The 17,949-nt window shown below is 40.8% G+C and overlaps 1 protein-coding gene across 2 annotated transcripts in view; it reads left to right on the forward strand.

The window, feature by feature from the left end:
• Positions 1-17,949, forward strand: part of LOC126162454 (cytokine receptor-like factor 3) — a 124,329-nt gene that overhangs the window by 27,584 nt on the left and 78,796 nt on the right. For both annotated transcript variants that reach the window (XM_049918976.1, XM_049918977.1), the window contains exons 2-3: positions 136-443; positions 7,933-8,113. In XM_049918976.1, coding sequence (XP_049774933.1) covers positions 136-443; positions 7,933-8,113 — 489 coding nt within the window. The remainder of the gene's footprint in view (positions 1-135; positions 444-7,932; positions 8,114-17,949) is intronic.

Below are 17,949 nucleotides of genomic sequence, written 5' to 3' on the forward strand. Positions count from 1 at the left end.
TTTGTCATGTGAAATAGTAAAAGCAACTAATTTTCATTGTGTTTTGGAAGTAAATTGATATAATGAATATTGTGTACATTCCCCAGCATGCACATACGGAGCAATTGTTTACTCAAATATAATTTTTGTTAACAGGTGAAACACAGTGCCAAACAGGCAAGAGATGATGTCAATTTTGCTTTGGACACACTAGCAGCAGCATTCACAAATGCTTTAAAGCAAAGACGAAGTGCTCTTCTTGAAGAAGTGGATCGTTTGTGTAGTGAAGGACTGGCACCTCTAACTGAATGTAGAGATCTGATTACCGCTCAAATGCAAGTGGCTCACAGCTATGCTAATGAAGGGAGACATTCTCTGGATGACAGTAACAAATTTCCATTAACTGAAAGCTGGGATGACTACACTCACTCGTTTGCAGAGCGTGGTGCTGCATTTCTCGGAAGGTAGGAATGCAGCCCATTAGACTGGATTAATTATATTTCTATGGTCTGCAGTGTAATTATTATTCAAAGTTATCTCTATTTATGGGTATCACCACCTATGAGACTTATTGTCTTTGTAAAAAGATAGTATTATTTTGTAGTACCAACAAACTGAAAGGAATCGGAGGAAGTTTTTGGGCATTAGTAGTAGTTTCCTAGTTCTGAAATTTGTAATGTGACCTTGGGTTATGGATTGCTGCAAAAGTGTGTACTGTTTTTTTAGCTATGATAAATGTCTTTATTTCAGATTAACAGCGTGCAGCAGTTAATCACGTATATGTTCTCTTCCATCATGTTTGCTTCTTCCAAAGCTACAATTTCAGATTTCCATGTTAGAAGAAAATTGCTGGTATGAGGTTGAAGTATACTTCATTCTGACTTACTGAAACATTTCCATCAGAGATTATTTGATAGATCAAGGAAAAAGTGAAAGTCTTTAAGAAGGGATGTGAAAACATATTCACAGTCTGTAAATAGCTCTCTCATCATTCTACTGGTGTGCAAAAATATATTACTTCTAGCAACACTTGCTACCACTATGAACACCAGACTTTGCTGAGGTGGGCCTGCTTGCTTGCCTCAACCATACCGTAAGTGCAACCACAGTGATGGGGAATCTGTGGAGAAGCCAGACAGCATGTCATACCTGAAGAGGAGCAGCAGCCTTTTCAGTAGTTGCTTGCATCACAGTCAAAATGATTGGCTGTTGTGACCTTGTAACACCAGCCAGTGCAGCCTTGATCCCCTAGGGGGAATATCTACATTGCAAGAATGGTAGCTCAATTTATTGCAGCACTCCCTTTGTTTCCTGTGCTCCAATCTCTCATGTTTGACTATCCTTCCTTATCTTGCTCACTTTCTGATGATGGCAGCCTTTGATGTCAACCTGGCTATTCTGTAGATTTTGTGTTCCTTTTTTGTAATATTCTTTCATTCACATCTTATTGGCTGAAGTAATTTGTGGTCCCATTCTGGGTTTGATCTTCATTTTCCAAATGTTTCTGTAATGTGGAGTGACTGGGGAAAAACACCTTGAATAGTACCTAAAGATGATGTGCACACAATACCTGTTTAGGCTCCTATTTGAGCTTCAAAGCCAACACAGTAGCCAGTCCAAATGGGCGGTTGTGATGTACCCTTTCAGTTGAGCCCCCTGATAACACAGGGATCACACTGCTGATGCCTTAGCTGCTAGCTCCCTGTGCATGCCAAGGAGTGGATGCCAGTCTTCCTAGGGCATCAGGAATCCCAGCAATGACCCATGTGCCAGATAGCCTTTGCTGTGGCTGGGTGGTGCCCATGGGGAGAACTGAGGCCTTGGTCAGAATAAGTGGCATCAGGGCGGATAGGCCCTCACAAGATCCCAGCTACAAAAGGCTGCGAAGGAGAAGAAGAAGAAAAAGAATCAGGTCAAGGCTATTCCGGTGAGCTTGGAGGTGTCATATCCCCCCATGTTGTCAAATTCCAAACCGGTGCTCATTGATGTGGTTTTACTGCCATCGCTGACAGGCAGTAATAATGGGGCATGAACAGTCCTCACGGCCCTTTCACACATCACCTGAACACCTGTAATGTGATCATTCAGTGGAACTGTATGAATATTAACATCACCAGCCAAAACTACAGTATCTGAATTCCTCCTCTCAGAAATTTGTATTGCTCTACAAGAAACACACTTCACTGGTGGCTATTCTCCAATGCTCCATGGTTTTGTCATGCATTCTGTCCAGAACCACGCCGGTCCTGAGAGGGCACCTGGAATGTCTGCACATTGGTTCGCAAAGATGTGATCAGTGAGTGGGTTCCCCTTCATACAGTGTTGGAAGTGATAGCAGTGCAAGTGCTGACAACCACAGAAATCACCACTTACATTGTTTACATACCTCCAGGCAGACCAATTTCTTACTTTGAGTTGACCACCTTAATCCAACAACTTTCCCCTTTTTTTCTCCTACTTGCAGATTTCAGTGCGCATCACCCCCTGTGGGGGAGTACCATGTTATCTCGTTGGGGCCATCAACTTGACCAGATTCTTACTGACCATGAACTGTGTGTCGTCAACAGTGGTACTCCTACGCACTCAGTGCTGTCCATGGCACCTTTCCAGCTCTTGATGTAATGATCTCTTCCCCCAGTCTCATGGCTTCACTGCATTGCTTGTTACATGATGATCTATGTGACTGTGACAACTTTACAGTGATCCTGTTGCTTCCTTGCTATCACCGGCTGGATCAACTACCACAATCGGTGCTTTGAAGAGCCAGCTTGCAGTTGTATGTCTCTGCCGTTACCTTCGCCCCCTGTCAGATTGCATCGACAAGGTTGTGCATGATGTATCCAACGTGATCTCCCATGCCGTGAGAATTGCTATTCCCCTTTCTACTGCTCCTCTTCACTGTCATGGTGGAACAAAGGCATTGCAATAGCTGCTCAGGGCTGCTGAAAAATTGTGCAGTGTTCCCAGTGACATTCTTTGCAGACAAATTGTATCACTACTAAGTGACTTCATGCTCAGGTTTGCTATCTAATTAAAAACAGTAAGAAGGAATGCTGAGAGCACTGCATCTCCTTCCTGGGAACGTATACCTCTTAATCCTTGGTGTAGGGCATGATCCATAGTCTTAAGAGCCTTGAAATATCTGTTGATTTTGACCTTCAGGTTGGTATTTTTACCAATGTGTCTGTTCTTCTGAACACCTTGTGATGCACTTTCCATCAGTGTTGGCACCTTTTTCTTATTCAGCTATCTTTCTAATGCAGAAGAGACAAGTTGAAGACATCCACCTATGTTCCACCCTCTTGCCAGTTTGAATTATATTATGAACCTTCCAATTGCTTCAGGCTCTTGCTTTGTCTCATGATAGAGCCCCAGGCCCTGAGTCAGTTCACAATCAGATGATCCCACATCTGAATGTTGCTCAAAGGCTGCATCTGCTTAGGATCTTTAACTGTGTTTGGTTCAAAGGTCCCTTCACTCTGCAGTTGTGAGATAGTACCATTTTGCCAATCCTTCAGCCTTGCAAATACCCAACATCTGTCGACAGCTACCGACAGATTAACTCACCAGTGTGCTCTGCAAACTGCCTGAAAGGATTGTTGACCGTGGATTTTGCTGGGCCCTCGAATCTCTGGGCCTTTTGTTGCCCTTTCAGTGTGGTTTTCACAAGGATGATCCATAACCGACCATTTGGCGCATTTGGAAACAGCAGTCTAACAGGCATTTTCTAAATGTCAACACTTCCTTGCTGTCTTTTATGACCTACGTAAGGCGTATGATATCACTTGGCGCCATCACAGTTTACCTACCGTCCATGACTGGGGCTTTCAAGGCTCCCTAATGATTTTCATCCCACCAGTTATACGAGGTGCATTCAAGTTCTAAGGCCTCCGATTTTTTTTCTCCGGACTGGAAAGAGATAGAAACATGCGCATTGTTTTAAAATGAGGCCGCGTTCATTGTCAATACGTCCCAGAGATGGCAGAACCATACGGCAGATGGAATTTTACTGCCAGCGACGAGAATGAGAACTGTTTTAAATACTTAAAATGGCAACATTTTCCTTACTTGAACAGCGTGCAATCATTCGTGTTCTGAATTTGCGTGGTGTGAAACCAATTGAAATTCATCGACAGTTGAAGGAGACATGTGGTGATGGAGTTATGGATGTGTCGAAAGTGCGTTCGTGGGTGCGACAGTTTAATGAAGGAAGAACATCGTGTGACAACAAACCGAAACAACCTCGGGCTCGCACAAGCCAGTCTGACGACATGATCGAGAAAGTGGAGAGAATTGTTTTGGGGGATCGCCGAATGACTGTTGAACAGATCGCCTCAAGAGATGGCATTTCTGTGGGTTCTGTGCACACAATCCTGCATGACGACCTGAAAATGCGAAAAGTGTCATCCAGGTGGGTGCCACGAATGCTGACGGACGACCACATGGCTGCCCATGTGGCATGTTGCCAAGCAATGTTGACGTGCAACGACAGCATGAATGGGACTTTCTTTTCGTCGGTTGTGACAATGGATAAAACGTGGATGCCATTTTTCAATCCAGAAACAAAGCGCCAGTCAGCTCAATGGAAGCACACAGATTCACCGCCACCAAAAAAATTTCGGGTAACCGCCAGTGCTGAAAAAATGATGGTGTCCATGTTCTGAGACAGCGAGGGCGTAATCCTTACCCATTGCGTTCCGAAGGGCACTACGGTAACAGGTGCATCCTAAAAAATGTTTTGAAGAACAAATTCCTTCCTGCACTGCAACAAAAACGTCCGGGAAGGGCTGTGCGTGTGCTGTTTCACCAAGACAACGCACCCGCACATCGAGCTAACGTTACGCAACAGTTTTTCGTGGTAACAACTTTGAAGTGATTCCTCATGCTCCCTACTCACCTGACCTGGCTCCTAGTGACTTTTGGCTTTTTCCAACAATGAAAGACACTCTCCATGGCCGCACATTCACCAGCCGTGCTGCTATTGCCTCAGCGATATTCCAGTGGTCAAAACAGACTCCTAAAGAAGCCTTCGCCGCTGCCATGGAATCATGGCATCAGTGTTGTGAAAAATGTGTACGTCTGCAGGGCGATTACGTCGAGAAGTAACGCCAGTTTCACCGATTTCGGGTGAGTAGTTAATTAGAAAAAAAATCGGAGGCGTTAGAACTTGAATGCACCTCGTACCAGGCTGTTGGCACTTCATTCAGCTCTCTATGGTAGTAAGAGAATGGTGTTCCACAGGGCTCTGCCTTGAGTGTCACACACTTCCTCTTTGCCATCTGTGAGCTAGTGACCTCTGTTGGGCAGCTGGTCACTCCTGCACTGAATGCCGACAACTTTTGCATTTGGTACAGCTCCCACACAGTAGCCTTGGCTAAATGCCAGCTCCAATTTGCCATACGACAGGCCTGCTTGTGCTCTTTCCCATGGTTACCAATTATCTAGTGCAAAAACAGGGGTCACACATTCTGTCGTCATGCCATAGTCCATTCTGACCCAGTGCTTTGAAGTTATTGAACAGTTATTTTGGGCTTCCTCTCTGCTAAAAAGCTGACTTGACTGCCCCATATTTTCCAACAAAAGACTAGCTGCATGTGGAAGCTTAACCTGGTTGCCAGGTTTATGGCTTAGTAGCACAGTCCTGGTTAACACACTCTGTTTCCTTGCCCACACCTCTGGGTGTGCAGATTGTGTTACTATCCTCCGTATTTGCTGTACCTTGGTCTCATACCAGCTGGACTATGATTGCCAGGTTTAGGCTCAGCAGTTTGTCTGGCACTGAAATTGTCAGACTCAGTCTATCGTGGAGATTGTCTGGCCCCTGGTGTCTTCTGAAGTAGTCCTGTAGACAGTCTCCTTGCTGAAGTGAGACCTCTTCATCTCCGACAGTACCAGCTCTTGGTCTCCTATGTAACTGCCATTTGACAGTTCCCTGGTCAACAAACATACCACATTCTTTTTGCATATGAGAGGCATCGACCTCTTAATACCAGCCCTCTGATGAGATTACCAGTTGGAGTGCGCTTCACTGCAGCCCTCTGCCAGGATCTTTGCTTCTCCTCCTTGAATGTACTCCCCACATTTTTCTCATGCAATCTTCTCACTTTCTCTTGTTCTGAATCTGTTCACTCAGAGACATTCTGTGCTCTGTAACTTCTTCGTGATTGATTGGGCAGGCAGGATCAGATGTGAGGAGGATCTTTTCCCACCATTGGATGAGCCCTGGGAGACCCCTCATCTGCTCTTACCTCCATACTGGCCTGATCCACACACTTCTCTGGCAGTTCTTTGTCAGCTTCAAGTGCTTCAGTCTGACTCCTCCTATGTATTTTCATCATCAGAATATGCTGAGTCACTAATTATGAAGGGACTACCCCTGGATCAATGACCTTGCTGTTTAGTCCCTTATCCCCCAATCAACCAAACAACATGACCTGGCTATACTGGTACTATGAATGGCCAAAAGCAAGATGAAACTATTGTCATTATTTCTCCTGAGGTCTTGAATCTCTACTGTATCATTAAATGATGATGGCATCCTCTTGAGCAAAATATTCTGGAAGTAAAATACCCTCCCATTCAGATCTGCTAAGGATGATGTCGTCATCAGAAAGAAACAAAACTACTATTCTAGGGTCGGCATGTGGACTGTTATACCCCTTAATTGGATAGGTAGGTTAGAAAGTTTAAAAAAGGAAAGGGTAGATTGATGTTAAATATAGTGCAACTTAGTGAAGTTTGGTGTCAGGATGAACAGTACTTTGGGTCAGGTCTGTACACGGTTGTAAATACAAAATTATATAGGTCTAATGAGTAAGAAAATAGGAATGCGAGTAAGCTACTATGAATGCATTATTGTAACAAAGATAAACATGAAACTACGTCCACTGCAATAGTAAAAGTTTATATGCAAACTATCTCTGCAGATGATGATTAGGTTGCAAGAATGTACGATGAGATAAAAGAAGGGAGAGTAAAATTTAATTGTAATTTATCTATGGAATTTGATGGTAGGAAAAAGAAGGAAAGGAAAATTGTAGAAGAGTATGGACTAGGGAAAAGAATGAAAGAGGAAACCACCTGGTAGAATTTTGCAGAGAGCAGAATTTAATCATCACTAATACTTGGTTTAAGAATTGTGAAAGAAGATTGTATAGATGGAAGAGACCTGGAGACATTGGAAAGTTTTGTATTGATTATATAGTTGTAAGGCAGAGATTTTGGAACCATATTTTAAACTGCAAGACATTTCCAGGGGCATACATATATTCAGACTGTCATTTATTGGTTAGGAACTGTTGATGAAAAGTGAACAAATTGTGAAAATGTATGAAATTAAGAAGATGGGGACCATTGAAAGAACCAGAGGCTGTCAAGAGTTTCAGAGGGACCATTAGACCATAGCTGACTGAAACGGGAAAGGAGTATAGTAGAAGACAAATGGATAGCTTTGAGAGATAAGTTATTGAAGACAGCTGAGGTTCAAATAGGTAAAACAACAAGGCCTAGTAGACAGAAATATAAAAAATTCAGTTTGTGGAGGAAGCTATAGAGATAGAATGTGTGACCAAGAGAAAATGGAAACTGCAAAACAAAATGAAGAGAGATTAATAATTTGTTATACTCACAAAAATAAAGTCCTAATTGCAATGACAAACAAGTTTTTGTATTTTTATTAACTACAACCGGAAGGCATTGTCTGGACATTGTACGTCCTTGGTTATTTACCGCTCCCCCTATAATGACCTTTTAGAAGTTCAACACTCTCATGATTCATACCACTGTTTTATGTTTCCTTATGTTCCCATTGAGGTTTGCTAGTTCTATAATTTATGCCATGATTCTAATTTTCATTTAATGTTGGCTTAGGTCTCACTGTTTTTATCACTAAGACTTTATCTGTAATGTGACCCATCCGAAAATTATAGATGACACATTCAGATTGTGTGATAGGTTGCCAGCAGTCCCAAACTTGGAAGATGTTCCTGGTGTGCAGTTTGAATGTTGCCTGCATGCTGTTGAAGCTGATTTGGCGCATACTATCGAGAGGGTTGGCAGCGTGTCACGTCTTGGGCCTGTCCAAATTTGTGCTGTTGAAGAAAAACCTGGAGCTCTGCTCGTCCATTGGCAGCAGGTGTCACATTTATGTAATTAATTATCTTATTAGATTAAAGGCTTTTACTTGTTTACTACCTGTGATCTATTCTCTTACAATTGTGTGCATTATGTTGTATTGTCTTATATAGGGTTTGTAGGTTATTTAGATAGGCTATTTCTGTGGATTTTTCCAGTCAGCAGGTTTACAACATGTGGACCTTGCAACATCAAATCTGTTGAAAAACTAAGTGTCAGATTTATCTTTGTTTTATCTTCGTCTTGACCAACTAAGATCATGCAACAACTTCAATTCCTCTTCCTTCTTTGTTGTTTTCTTTTTTTTCTCCTCACACTGTTTTTTCCTTTCTTCTGTCCATGGTGTTCCTGATTTATTATTTCTTCTACTGTGTGAAAGCCTTCAGAATTTACTATTTTGTTCTCTTTCTGATTCTTTGATGATGATTCTTTCTAGTTCATTTCATATTCTTGTAATCCACTCAATTATAGATTTCTTTTTCTAGAAAAACAGGAATATTTGTTCTTTCTGGTCCTTTGAGGACGTTTCTTTCTAGTTCATTTCTTATTTCTGTAATCCATGCTATTGTAGATTTCTTTTTCCAGAAAAAGCAGGAATACTTGCTTCGTTTATTTTATTTTTTTAGTTTTTTCAATGTTCCGTTAATGCAGAAGTTATGTATGCATAATAAAAGACATTTCCACGTAGTCTGTTTTCTTGACATTTCTGTTGCACATTACAGGTCCTCAAAAGGTAGTTTTCATTTCTATCTATTCATTAAAAATTGTGTTTTGAGGCTGGTTCATGAAATTTAGCTTCACTCTGGTAGAAACAAGCTGCAAATTCTTATACAATGTCAGTTGTTTGGAGTGTTGTTATTTATGGCACATGAATAGTTTTGGATGAATCTTTTTAGATCAGATTTATGAACCAGTGTTTTTCTTCCTTTATATTTTATTTGTTATTATTTTAGGCTATATTTGATAGTGTTTATTCTCATCTGGTAAATATTTATCTTGAAATAAAAACAAAATTAACTATATGTATGGCAGATTTTTTTCCTACCTAAATTTATGCACAAACAGATGTTGTTCCTTGTTGCAGTACTGTGCAAGTAATTTGTTTCTAATTTGTGCTATATGCTGTATGTCCGAGGCTGAGATGCTCGTGGCTGCAAGTTGCAGTTTATGCTTTTGAGAATTCTAAATTCTGTCTGATGCAAGACATGATTTATTTTTTTTCTGGTGTAAAGGATTCTTGTTTCTCTGCAAGAGAAACACTCTCAGCACTGATAAATTTGGGAGAATCTCGGCAATGTGGCTTAGCAGGGTCTTTGTATTATACTGCAGCTTGAACACACATCTGTGTTCTTCAGGTCTCAGCAAGATGAGGTATCTGCTCATACCTTGTGGAAGGACTCAGAGCATTATGCCGTTATACTTCTCTGCTTTTCTGAACACTGGAAAGAGCTTCATTTTTGATATGCTATTAAAACTTTTTTTGTGATCTTGCAGTTAGAGTAACATCAGCATACTCGGACGTACAGTAGAAATGTTAAAAAGTGAAAGGTTCTGGTTTAATTATCCACTAGCATATTTTTGGTAATTCCTAATTTTGTGTCACTTTACTGTTTCTAAATTATGAATTCTATGTAATTTATTTGATGCATAATTATGATTAGGTTTTGAGCTTGTCTGATGGTTGTGAACCGACCTAACATGCTCAAATTATTTACTCCTGACAGAGAGCCTTACATACTGTTCCATCATTATTTTTCATAATTTTATGACCCTTGATAATTCTTTCCTCTCACCCACACAGGTTTCAGTAGGTTCATAATATAAACAGGGTAACCATAATTTCAGTTCCTGTTTCAAAACACTATAGAAAGAGGACCACTGTTCAAAATGGCACCAAATTTGAGCAGCATAGTATTAATGGAGGAAGAAACATCATGGGGGGGAAAAAAAGAAAAACAACATTTTGACCAATAGATGCTGCTGTAAGCATCAGAATATGCACGACACACAGCTGTTTGTCAGTTTGCATTCGGAATACCCAACATGACTGACCCTATGAAGATTGCACGCTGCTAGTAAAGCTTTTTTACAAGAACAGTAACTGTGTTCTAATAGCCCTGCAGAAGTTTTAGACACTCAAGAGCATGAAAAAAGGCATTGTCCTGATATCTGCTAAGGGTCTGGAGAAATGACTATGAAATTTAAAAAGACAGGTTCTTTTGAAGTGCAGTGTGGCAAAGGGAGGAAAGCCGTTGATCTGGTGTCTTTCGAAGACGTGTGCAGTGCAGGAGGAGTCAAGTGATGGGATGCAAACATGTAGTGCACAGGGAATTGTCTGAACATTGGACATACCTGCGAACACAGTGCATAAAATCCTGTGAGACATTCTGCATTTTTATCCATACAAAACCACCCGTGTTCAGGAGTCGCTTCCTGCTGACCTGCAACAACATAGATGTTCACTCTGGAATTTCTTGCTCGCATGGAAGTGAACAATGAATGGCCATGGATTATTCTGTGGAAAGATATAACCCATTTTCATCTCCAGGGACATGCCAGTATACAGAATATGGGTGACGGAAAATCCACAAACATATCAACCGATACCACTTCATTCTGTTAAGCTGAAGTGGTGGTGTGTTTGTGTCTGTTGGTAGTAGTTTAGCCTGTAGTGAAATTGAAATAGATAGTTCCTGTGAATTACTATGGGTAGAGGTTATACTCAAAGCTGTACCAAAATAATAATTGGCTCCTTCTACCAACCCCCCGACTCAGATGATGTAATAGCTGAACGCTTCAAAGAAAACTTGAATCTCAATACAAATAAATACCCCACTCACACAGTTATAATTGGTGGAGACTTCAATCTGCCCTCGATTTGTTGGCGAAAATACATGTTCAGAGCCGGTGGTAGACAGAAAACATCTTCCGAAATTGTACTAAATGCTTTCTCTGAGAATTACTTTGAACAGTTAGTTCATGAGCCCACACGAATTGTAAATGGTTGCGAAAACACACTTGACCTCTTAGCCACAAATAATCCTGATCTAATAGAGAGTGTCATGATGGATACAGGGATTAGTGAACACAAGGTCATTGTAGCGAGGCAGAAAACCATATCAACCAAAACCACTAAAAATAAACGCAAGATATATCTAACAGCAGATAAAAATTCACTGCCGGCCCTTGTGGCGGAACGGTTCTAGGCGCTACAGTCTGGAACCGCGCGACCGCTACGGTCGCAGGTTCGAATCCTGCCTTGGGCATGGCTGTGTGTGATGTCCTTAGGTTAGTTAGGTTTAAGTAGTTCTAAGTTCTAGGGGACTGATGACCTCAGATGTTAAGTCCCATAGTGCTCAGAGCCATTTTTTGAAAAATTCACTTGATGCCTTCCTAAGAGGGAGTCTCCATTCCTTCCAAGCTAAGTATGTAAGTGTAGACCATATATGGCTCAAATTCAAAGATGCAGTATTGACAGCAATAGATAGATTCATACCACATAAGTTAACAAGAGATGGGACTGATCCACCATGGTACACAAAACACGTCAGAGCACTATTGCAAAAGCAATGAAAAAAGCATGCCAAATTCAGAACAACACAAAATCCCCAAGACTGGCTAAGTTTCATGGAAGCTCCAAATTTAGTGCGGACATCAATGCGAGATGCTTTCAATAGTTTCCACAATGAAACATTGTCTCAAAATATGGCAGAAAACCCAAAGAGATTCTGGTTGTACGTAAAGTACACCAGTGCCAAAAAAACAGTCAATACCATCACTACATGATAGCGATGGAAATGTTACCAATGATGGTGCCACTAAAGTGGAGTTCCTAAATACAGTTTTCCATAATTCCTTCATGAAAGAAGATGAAGTAAATATTCCAGAATTCGAAACGAGAACAGCTGTTAGCATGAGTGACATAAAAGTAGATATCTTAGGTGTTGCGAAACAACTCAAATCAGGTCTTCCAGTCCAGATGGTATACCAATCAGGTTCCTTTCAGAGTATGCAGACACAATAGCGCCTTTCTTAGCAATCATATGCAACCACTCACTTGACGAAAGGTCTGTTCCTAAAGACTGGAAAGTAGCACAGGTCACATCAATATTCAAGAAAGGAAATAGGAGTAACCCATTGAATTACAGACCCATATCACTGGCTTCAATTTGCAGTAGGACTTTGGAGCGTATACTGTACTCAAACAGTATGAATCATCTTGAAGAAAATTACTTATTGATACATAACCAACAAGGATTCAGAAAATATTGTTCTTGTGCAACACAGCTAGCTCTTTATTCCCATGAAGTAATGAGTGCTGTCGACAAGGGATCTCAGATCGATTCCATAGTCATAGATTTCCAGAAGACTTTTGATACCGTTTCTCACAAGCAACTGTTAATCAAATTGTGTGCATATGGAGTATGGTCTCAGTTGTGTGGCCGGATTCGTGATTTCCTCTCAGTGAGGTCACAGTTTGTAGTGATAGACGGTAAATCATCGATTAGATCAGAAATGATATCTGGCGTTCTGCGTCATAGGCCCTCTGCTGTTCCTGATGTACATAAATGATCTAGGTGATTATCTGAGCAGCCCCCTTAGATTGTTTGCAGATGATGCTGTAATTTACCGTCTAGTAAAATCATCAGATGAACAATTCCAATTACAAAATGATCTAGAGAGAATTTCTGTATGGTGCAAAAAGTGGCAATTGGCACTAAACAAAGAAAAGGGCGAGGTCATCCACATGAGTACGAAAAGAAATCCAATAAATTTTGGGTATACGATAAATTGTACAAATCTAAGGGCTGTCAATTCGACTAAATACCTAGGAATTACAATTACAAGCAACTTAAATTGGAAAGACCACATAGATAATATTGTGGGGAAGTCGAAACAAAGACTGCACTTAGTTGGCAGAACACTTAGAAGGTGCGACAAACCCACTAAATAGATTGCCTGCATTACACTTGCCTGTCCTCTGCTGGAATATTGCTGTTTGGTGTGGGATCCTTACCAGGCAGGACTAATGTAGGACAAGTGCAAAGAATGGCAGCCCATTTCGTGTTATCGTGCAATAGGGGTGAGAGTGTCACTGATATGATACGCGAGTTGGGGTGGCAGTCACTGAAACAAAGGCAGTTTTCTTTACAGTGAGATCTGTTTCGAAATTTCAATCCCCAACTTTCTCTTCCGAATGCAAAAATATTTTGTTGACACTCATCTATGTAGGGAGAAATGATCATCATAATAAAATAAGAGAAATCAGAGCTCGAACGGAAAGATTTAGGTGTTCCTTTTCCCATGCACCTTTTGAGAGTGGAATGGTAGAGAAGTAGTATGAAAATGGTTCGATGAACCCTCTGCCAGGCACTATGTTTGAATTGCAGAGTAACTATGTAGATGGGTGCTGCAGGTGGATGGCATCATTTAGCATAGGGGTCTATTTTTTCGAAGAAATGAGACCTTCGGGTTCTCTTACCTGTACCATTGCTGATAAACACTATGAGACTCTTTCGCAGACCAACATCGTTCCAACTGTTCCACAGCATCTGTGTGTAGGTAGGAGTATTTTTGTGCAAGATGGTGCTCCTCTGTACATTGCACAGCCAGTGAAGCGGCTGCTGCAGAAGCATTTCAGAAATGTTATAATTATCGGCCATCATATCCCTACAGCCTGACAGTCCAGATCACCTAATCTTAATCTGTGTGATTTCTGGCTGTAGGATTATCTGAAAGATGTTGTGTTCAGTGCTCCTATTACGAATGTAGCTGAATTGGAGGCATGCATTGGACAACACATTCTGAAGATGCAGTAATATCTAGTGGAATGCTCTGTTTCTGGATTTCAACTTGGGGCAGAAAACGGAGGATAGTACATTGAATATGTCTTTCACCAATGTCATGACGATCAGAAAGTGATGTCATTTTGATTTTTATATGGTTTTTGGCTGCAGGACAATTAATAACTGATGTCATTTTGCTTTTCATATGGTTTTAGGGCCAGCAAAATTTTTTGTGCGCTTGTTGGCCTCAAGACAATTAAAAACCAGTTGTTCCCATCTGATATGGTATGACGTTCCAGTGGTGGATGGGTTTACCTAAGTAACAGTGCCACAGCTGTTGACTGCCGAATTTGTGTAGTTATGCACATTGAACAGTATGGATGATGTAATGTGTATCTCAAACCATAGCTGCCATATTGTGATTCATGTGTCATTTATAGCGACCCCATTTATATTAAGAGGCTCACAGCATCGTCTAATGATTTTTTTAGTATTACAGGATACACCTTCTACAGTATTTCATGGTTTTTTGATACCTTCTGCTTGATTGTATACATAATTGCTCCATCATGAAACATTTATCTCTGTGTGTCCCACTACACATTTGTAATAATGTTCATTAATGAAAAGCTCCTTGTCTCTTTTGTTAATGCTACAATATTAATAATGCAAAATCTGATCCCATCAATTGTTGTTAACTTCTCATTTCTCATGAAGATACATTATTGTGTATGTGTACCTTCGAAGAAAGAGAGAAAAGGGGGACGACACCACAGGAAGCTAAATGTGTTGTAGACTGCAGCAATTATGTATGTAAACAGGCAGCTGCAAGTACCCAAAATGATAGCAAGTTGTAGAAATTACTACATTGCTGACTAAAAACGGCAGCCACCTTTATGTGAGGCAGAAAAATAAATTACAAACTTCCTGAAACATCAGCTTTTAGATGCAAATTTCTCCAAAGTTTGAATAGGAATCATTTGAAAAATCATAAACTGAAACTTTGAGCACAAGCATAAGCAATATTAGGCGTATATCAGAAGACTGGATTACCATTGCTTTGAAGGCTCTTGGAAAAATGCATTCAGACATACAAGTAAGTTCAGAAACTGACTGGCAGCACAGGGCATATAGCATAAACCAAGGTTATAAAGATTAGGGTCAAAGAAGACCAAGAAAATCATATTACAGCTTGCACAGGATGCAGTGGCCTATGCACAGTGACCAGTTTTTGTTCAAATCGCTGGGCGAGTTCATTCGTTTGTTTGTACGGGGAGTGTTTTCTGCCTTTCCAGTGGTCAGTGATGACAGAATCGAGGCGTGCACCCAGCAGTCTTTCTCAACCAATTTTACAGAAACTATTTGGTAAAAAAAATCATGTTTGCTTTACTTATAGCTTTATATGTCAGGCAATTATTGTGATATTTACATGAAAGTACAACACTGTGCGAAATTCAGAAAAGTGTGCAAAGAAAAATGGAGGTAGCTATAATTTTGCATTTGGTGCATATTACATAATATGTTGTTGTGCATGAAACATATTGAATTTTTCATTAGACTTAGATAGAGGCATCTATCTGTCACCATTGTCGAGGAAATCGATCTGATGTAGCACACTCATTTGCAATTGTGCCATTCCAGCAATAAAGCCAGAGTGAAATAATATTGATGTGCATCTTCATATTTTTGCAGCACACAGATTGTTCCATAAAATTTTGGATGTGCAGTCACATAAATTCAGCTTCTTCTTCTAATATTTTGGCTGAATACTGTCCAGCCATCTTCAGAGTGAGGCACTTGACAGTGAGGTTACTGAGCTCCTTAAGCTTTTTATTAAGATGCCCTGACCATGGAATAGTTTCAAGGTTTGCCAGGTTAGTACATTTTGTAAAGTTGTCTGCCATGAATAAGATTTTAAGGAAAGCTGGTGCTGCTATTGTTAAGAAGAGGATCTGTTTCACCGGCCGAAAATTTGACCTGGTTTCAGAACAACTTTATCGCCTGCATCTAAAGATATCTGTGGAGTTACCTTACAATTCATGGAACTGGATTGATGGTATAATGTGGACCAAGTCAGACTTGGTTTGTGAGTTAGATGAAAAAGTTTAGCCGGCTTGAGGCGTCTTCGCAGCAAGAAACTGTTATTCGACGCTCAGTTATTAATCTGACGGATAAAATTTGAACGATGCTACGATAGTGGTTTTAAGTAAAGGACTGAACTTTGCACCCACACCAAAGGTTTTACCAATACCGGCTTTCATCAGTGCCGTTGAAGAAGCTGTTTGCCCTCTTTCTGTGGAATCAGCGGAAGAAGTAAAGACGCAAAACTTGTTGAGCAGTTATGAAGGCTCGCCCACAAAGGAGTAACATATCTGTGGCAGAGAAGGCTGCACCATGTAAGCTTCGCCAGGATTCTGAGACAATGGTTCTTCCAGCTGATAAAGGTAATGCTACTGTTATAATGTCTTGTGACGACTATCGTGAAAAAATGAACATTTTACTGAGTGACAGCACATACTGGAAGATCAGTAGGGACCCCACCAACCAGGTGGTAAGGAAGACTGCTTCGCTTCTGAATGCCTCCCCCCTTCCACCAGAAGTTGTGCAAAGATTGAAATCAAGTGGTGCCATTCGTCCAAGGCTTTATGGACTTCCAAAGATCTGCAAGAATGATGTTCCTCTACGTCCTATAGTGAGTAACATTGGCTCTCCAACCTATGATTATGCCAACCACTTAGCGTCGTTATTGAGGCCTCTGGTGGGAAAATGCGCTCATGACATACATAACTCTGTGGATTTAATTGGCAAACTCAAATCATTCAAACTGAACAATTCTGATATGTTAGTGATTTTCGATGTAGTGTCGTCGTTCACAAAGGTTCCTCTTTCGGAATCATTGTGTCTCATTGGAAACACTTTTGATAAAAAGATTTTAGCTTTATTTGAACATGTTTTGACCTTGATGTATTTTTTTATTGAATAACGAATTTTATGAATGGACTGACAGTGTTGCCATGGTTAGTCCTTTGTCGCCCTTGGTGGCCACCTTTTTTATGGAGGACTTCGAGGAGAAAGCACTGAAATCTGCTAGCTTGAAACCCACAGTGTTTTGGAGGTATGTAGATGACACATTTGTAATGTGGCTCCGTGCTGAAGACAAACTAAAAGAATTTTTAAATCATCTGAATTCTATCCACAGACAAATTCAGTTCACAATGGAAATCGAAAAAGATGGATGCCTTCCATTTTTGGATGTGTTGGTATGGCGTAAAGATGATGGCACTTTGTGACATGCAGTATATCGAAAACTAACCCATACGGATTTTTATTAATGTGCAAATAGCTGCCACCGTCCTTCACAGACGATGAGTGCACTCAGAACTCTGGTACACAGAGCACATGTCACTGCTGGTGAGAGCAGTCGGGAGGACATGCTTCTACACTTGAGAAGAATTTTTGAAGCCAACGGCCACAGCAGATACGTAAGGCACTACAAATGAAATCAACAGTGAGCACAAGAAAAGCAGAAGAAGACACGGAAAGTTTTAAATCTGTGGCTTTCATGCCATATGTGGGAAGCCTTTCATCAAAAATAGAACGGATCCTGAGTAAACACAAAGTGAAAGTGATTTTTTGCCCTCCACCAAAGACTGCAGCAGCACTCCTGGGTTCCGTTAAGGATGATTTGGTGCTTCATAAGCCTGGGGTTTATAAGATCCCCTGTGAGTTCAGCCATTCATACATCGGACAGACAACACCTACAGTCCAGGAGAGATGCCCAGAGCACCGTAAGTAAACCCGTCTCTTACAACCTAATAAATTTGTGGTGATGGAGTACTGTATTGACACTGGGTGCTCTATGGTGTACAATAATGTCAAAATTTTAGCCTCAACTTCATCTTTCTGGGACTCAGTAGTGAAGGAAGCAATTGAAATTCAGTTGGTGATGAATTTAATTTATAGAGATAGCGGCTCCAGCTTGGACAAATCATGGAATCCGGCAATTTCTGTAATTAAAACACAAAGACGTCGCGACGGTGCAGCTCTATGT

The sequence above is a fragment of the Schistocerca cancellata genome, chromosome 2, assembly GCF_023864275.1.
Source record: "Schistocerca cancellata isolate TAMUIC-IGC-003103 chromosome 2, iqSchCanc2.1, whole genome shotgun sequence".
In the NCBI taxonomy this organism is placed as follows: Eukaryota; Metazoa; Arthropoda; class Insecta; order Orthoptera; family Acrididae; genus Schistocerca; species Schistocerca cancellata.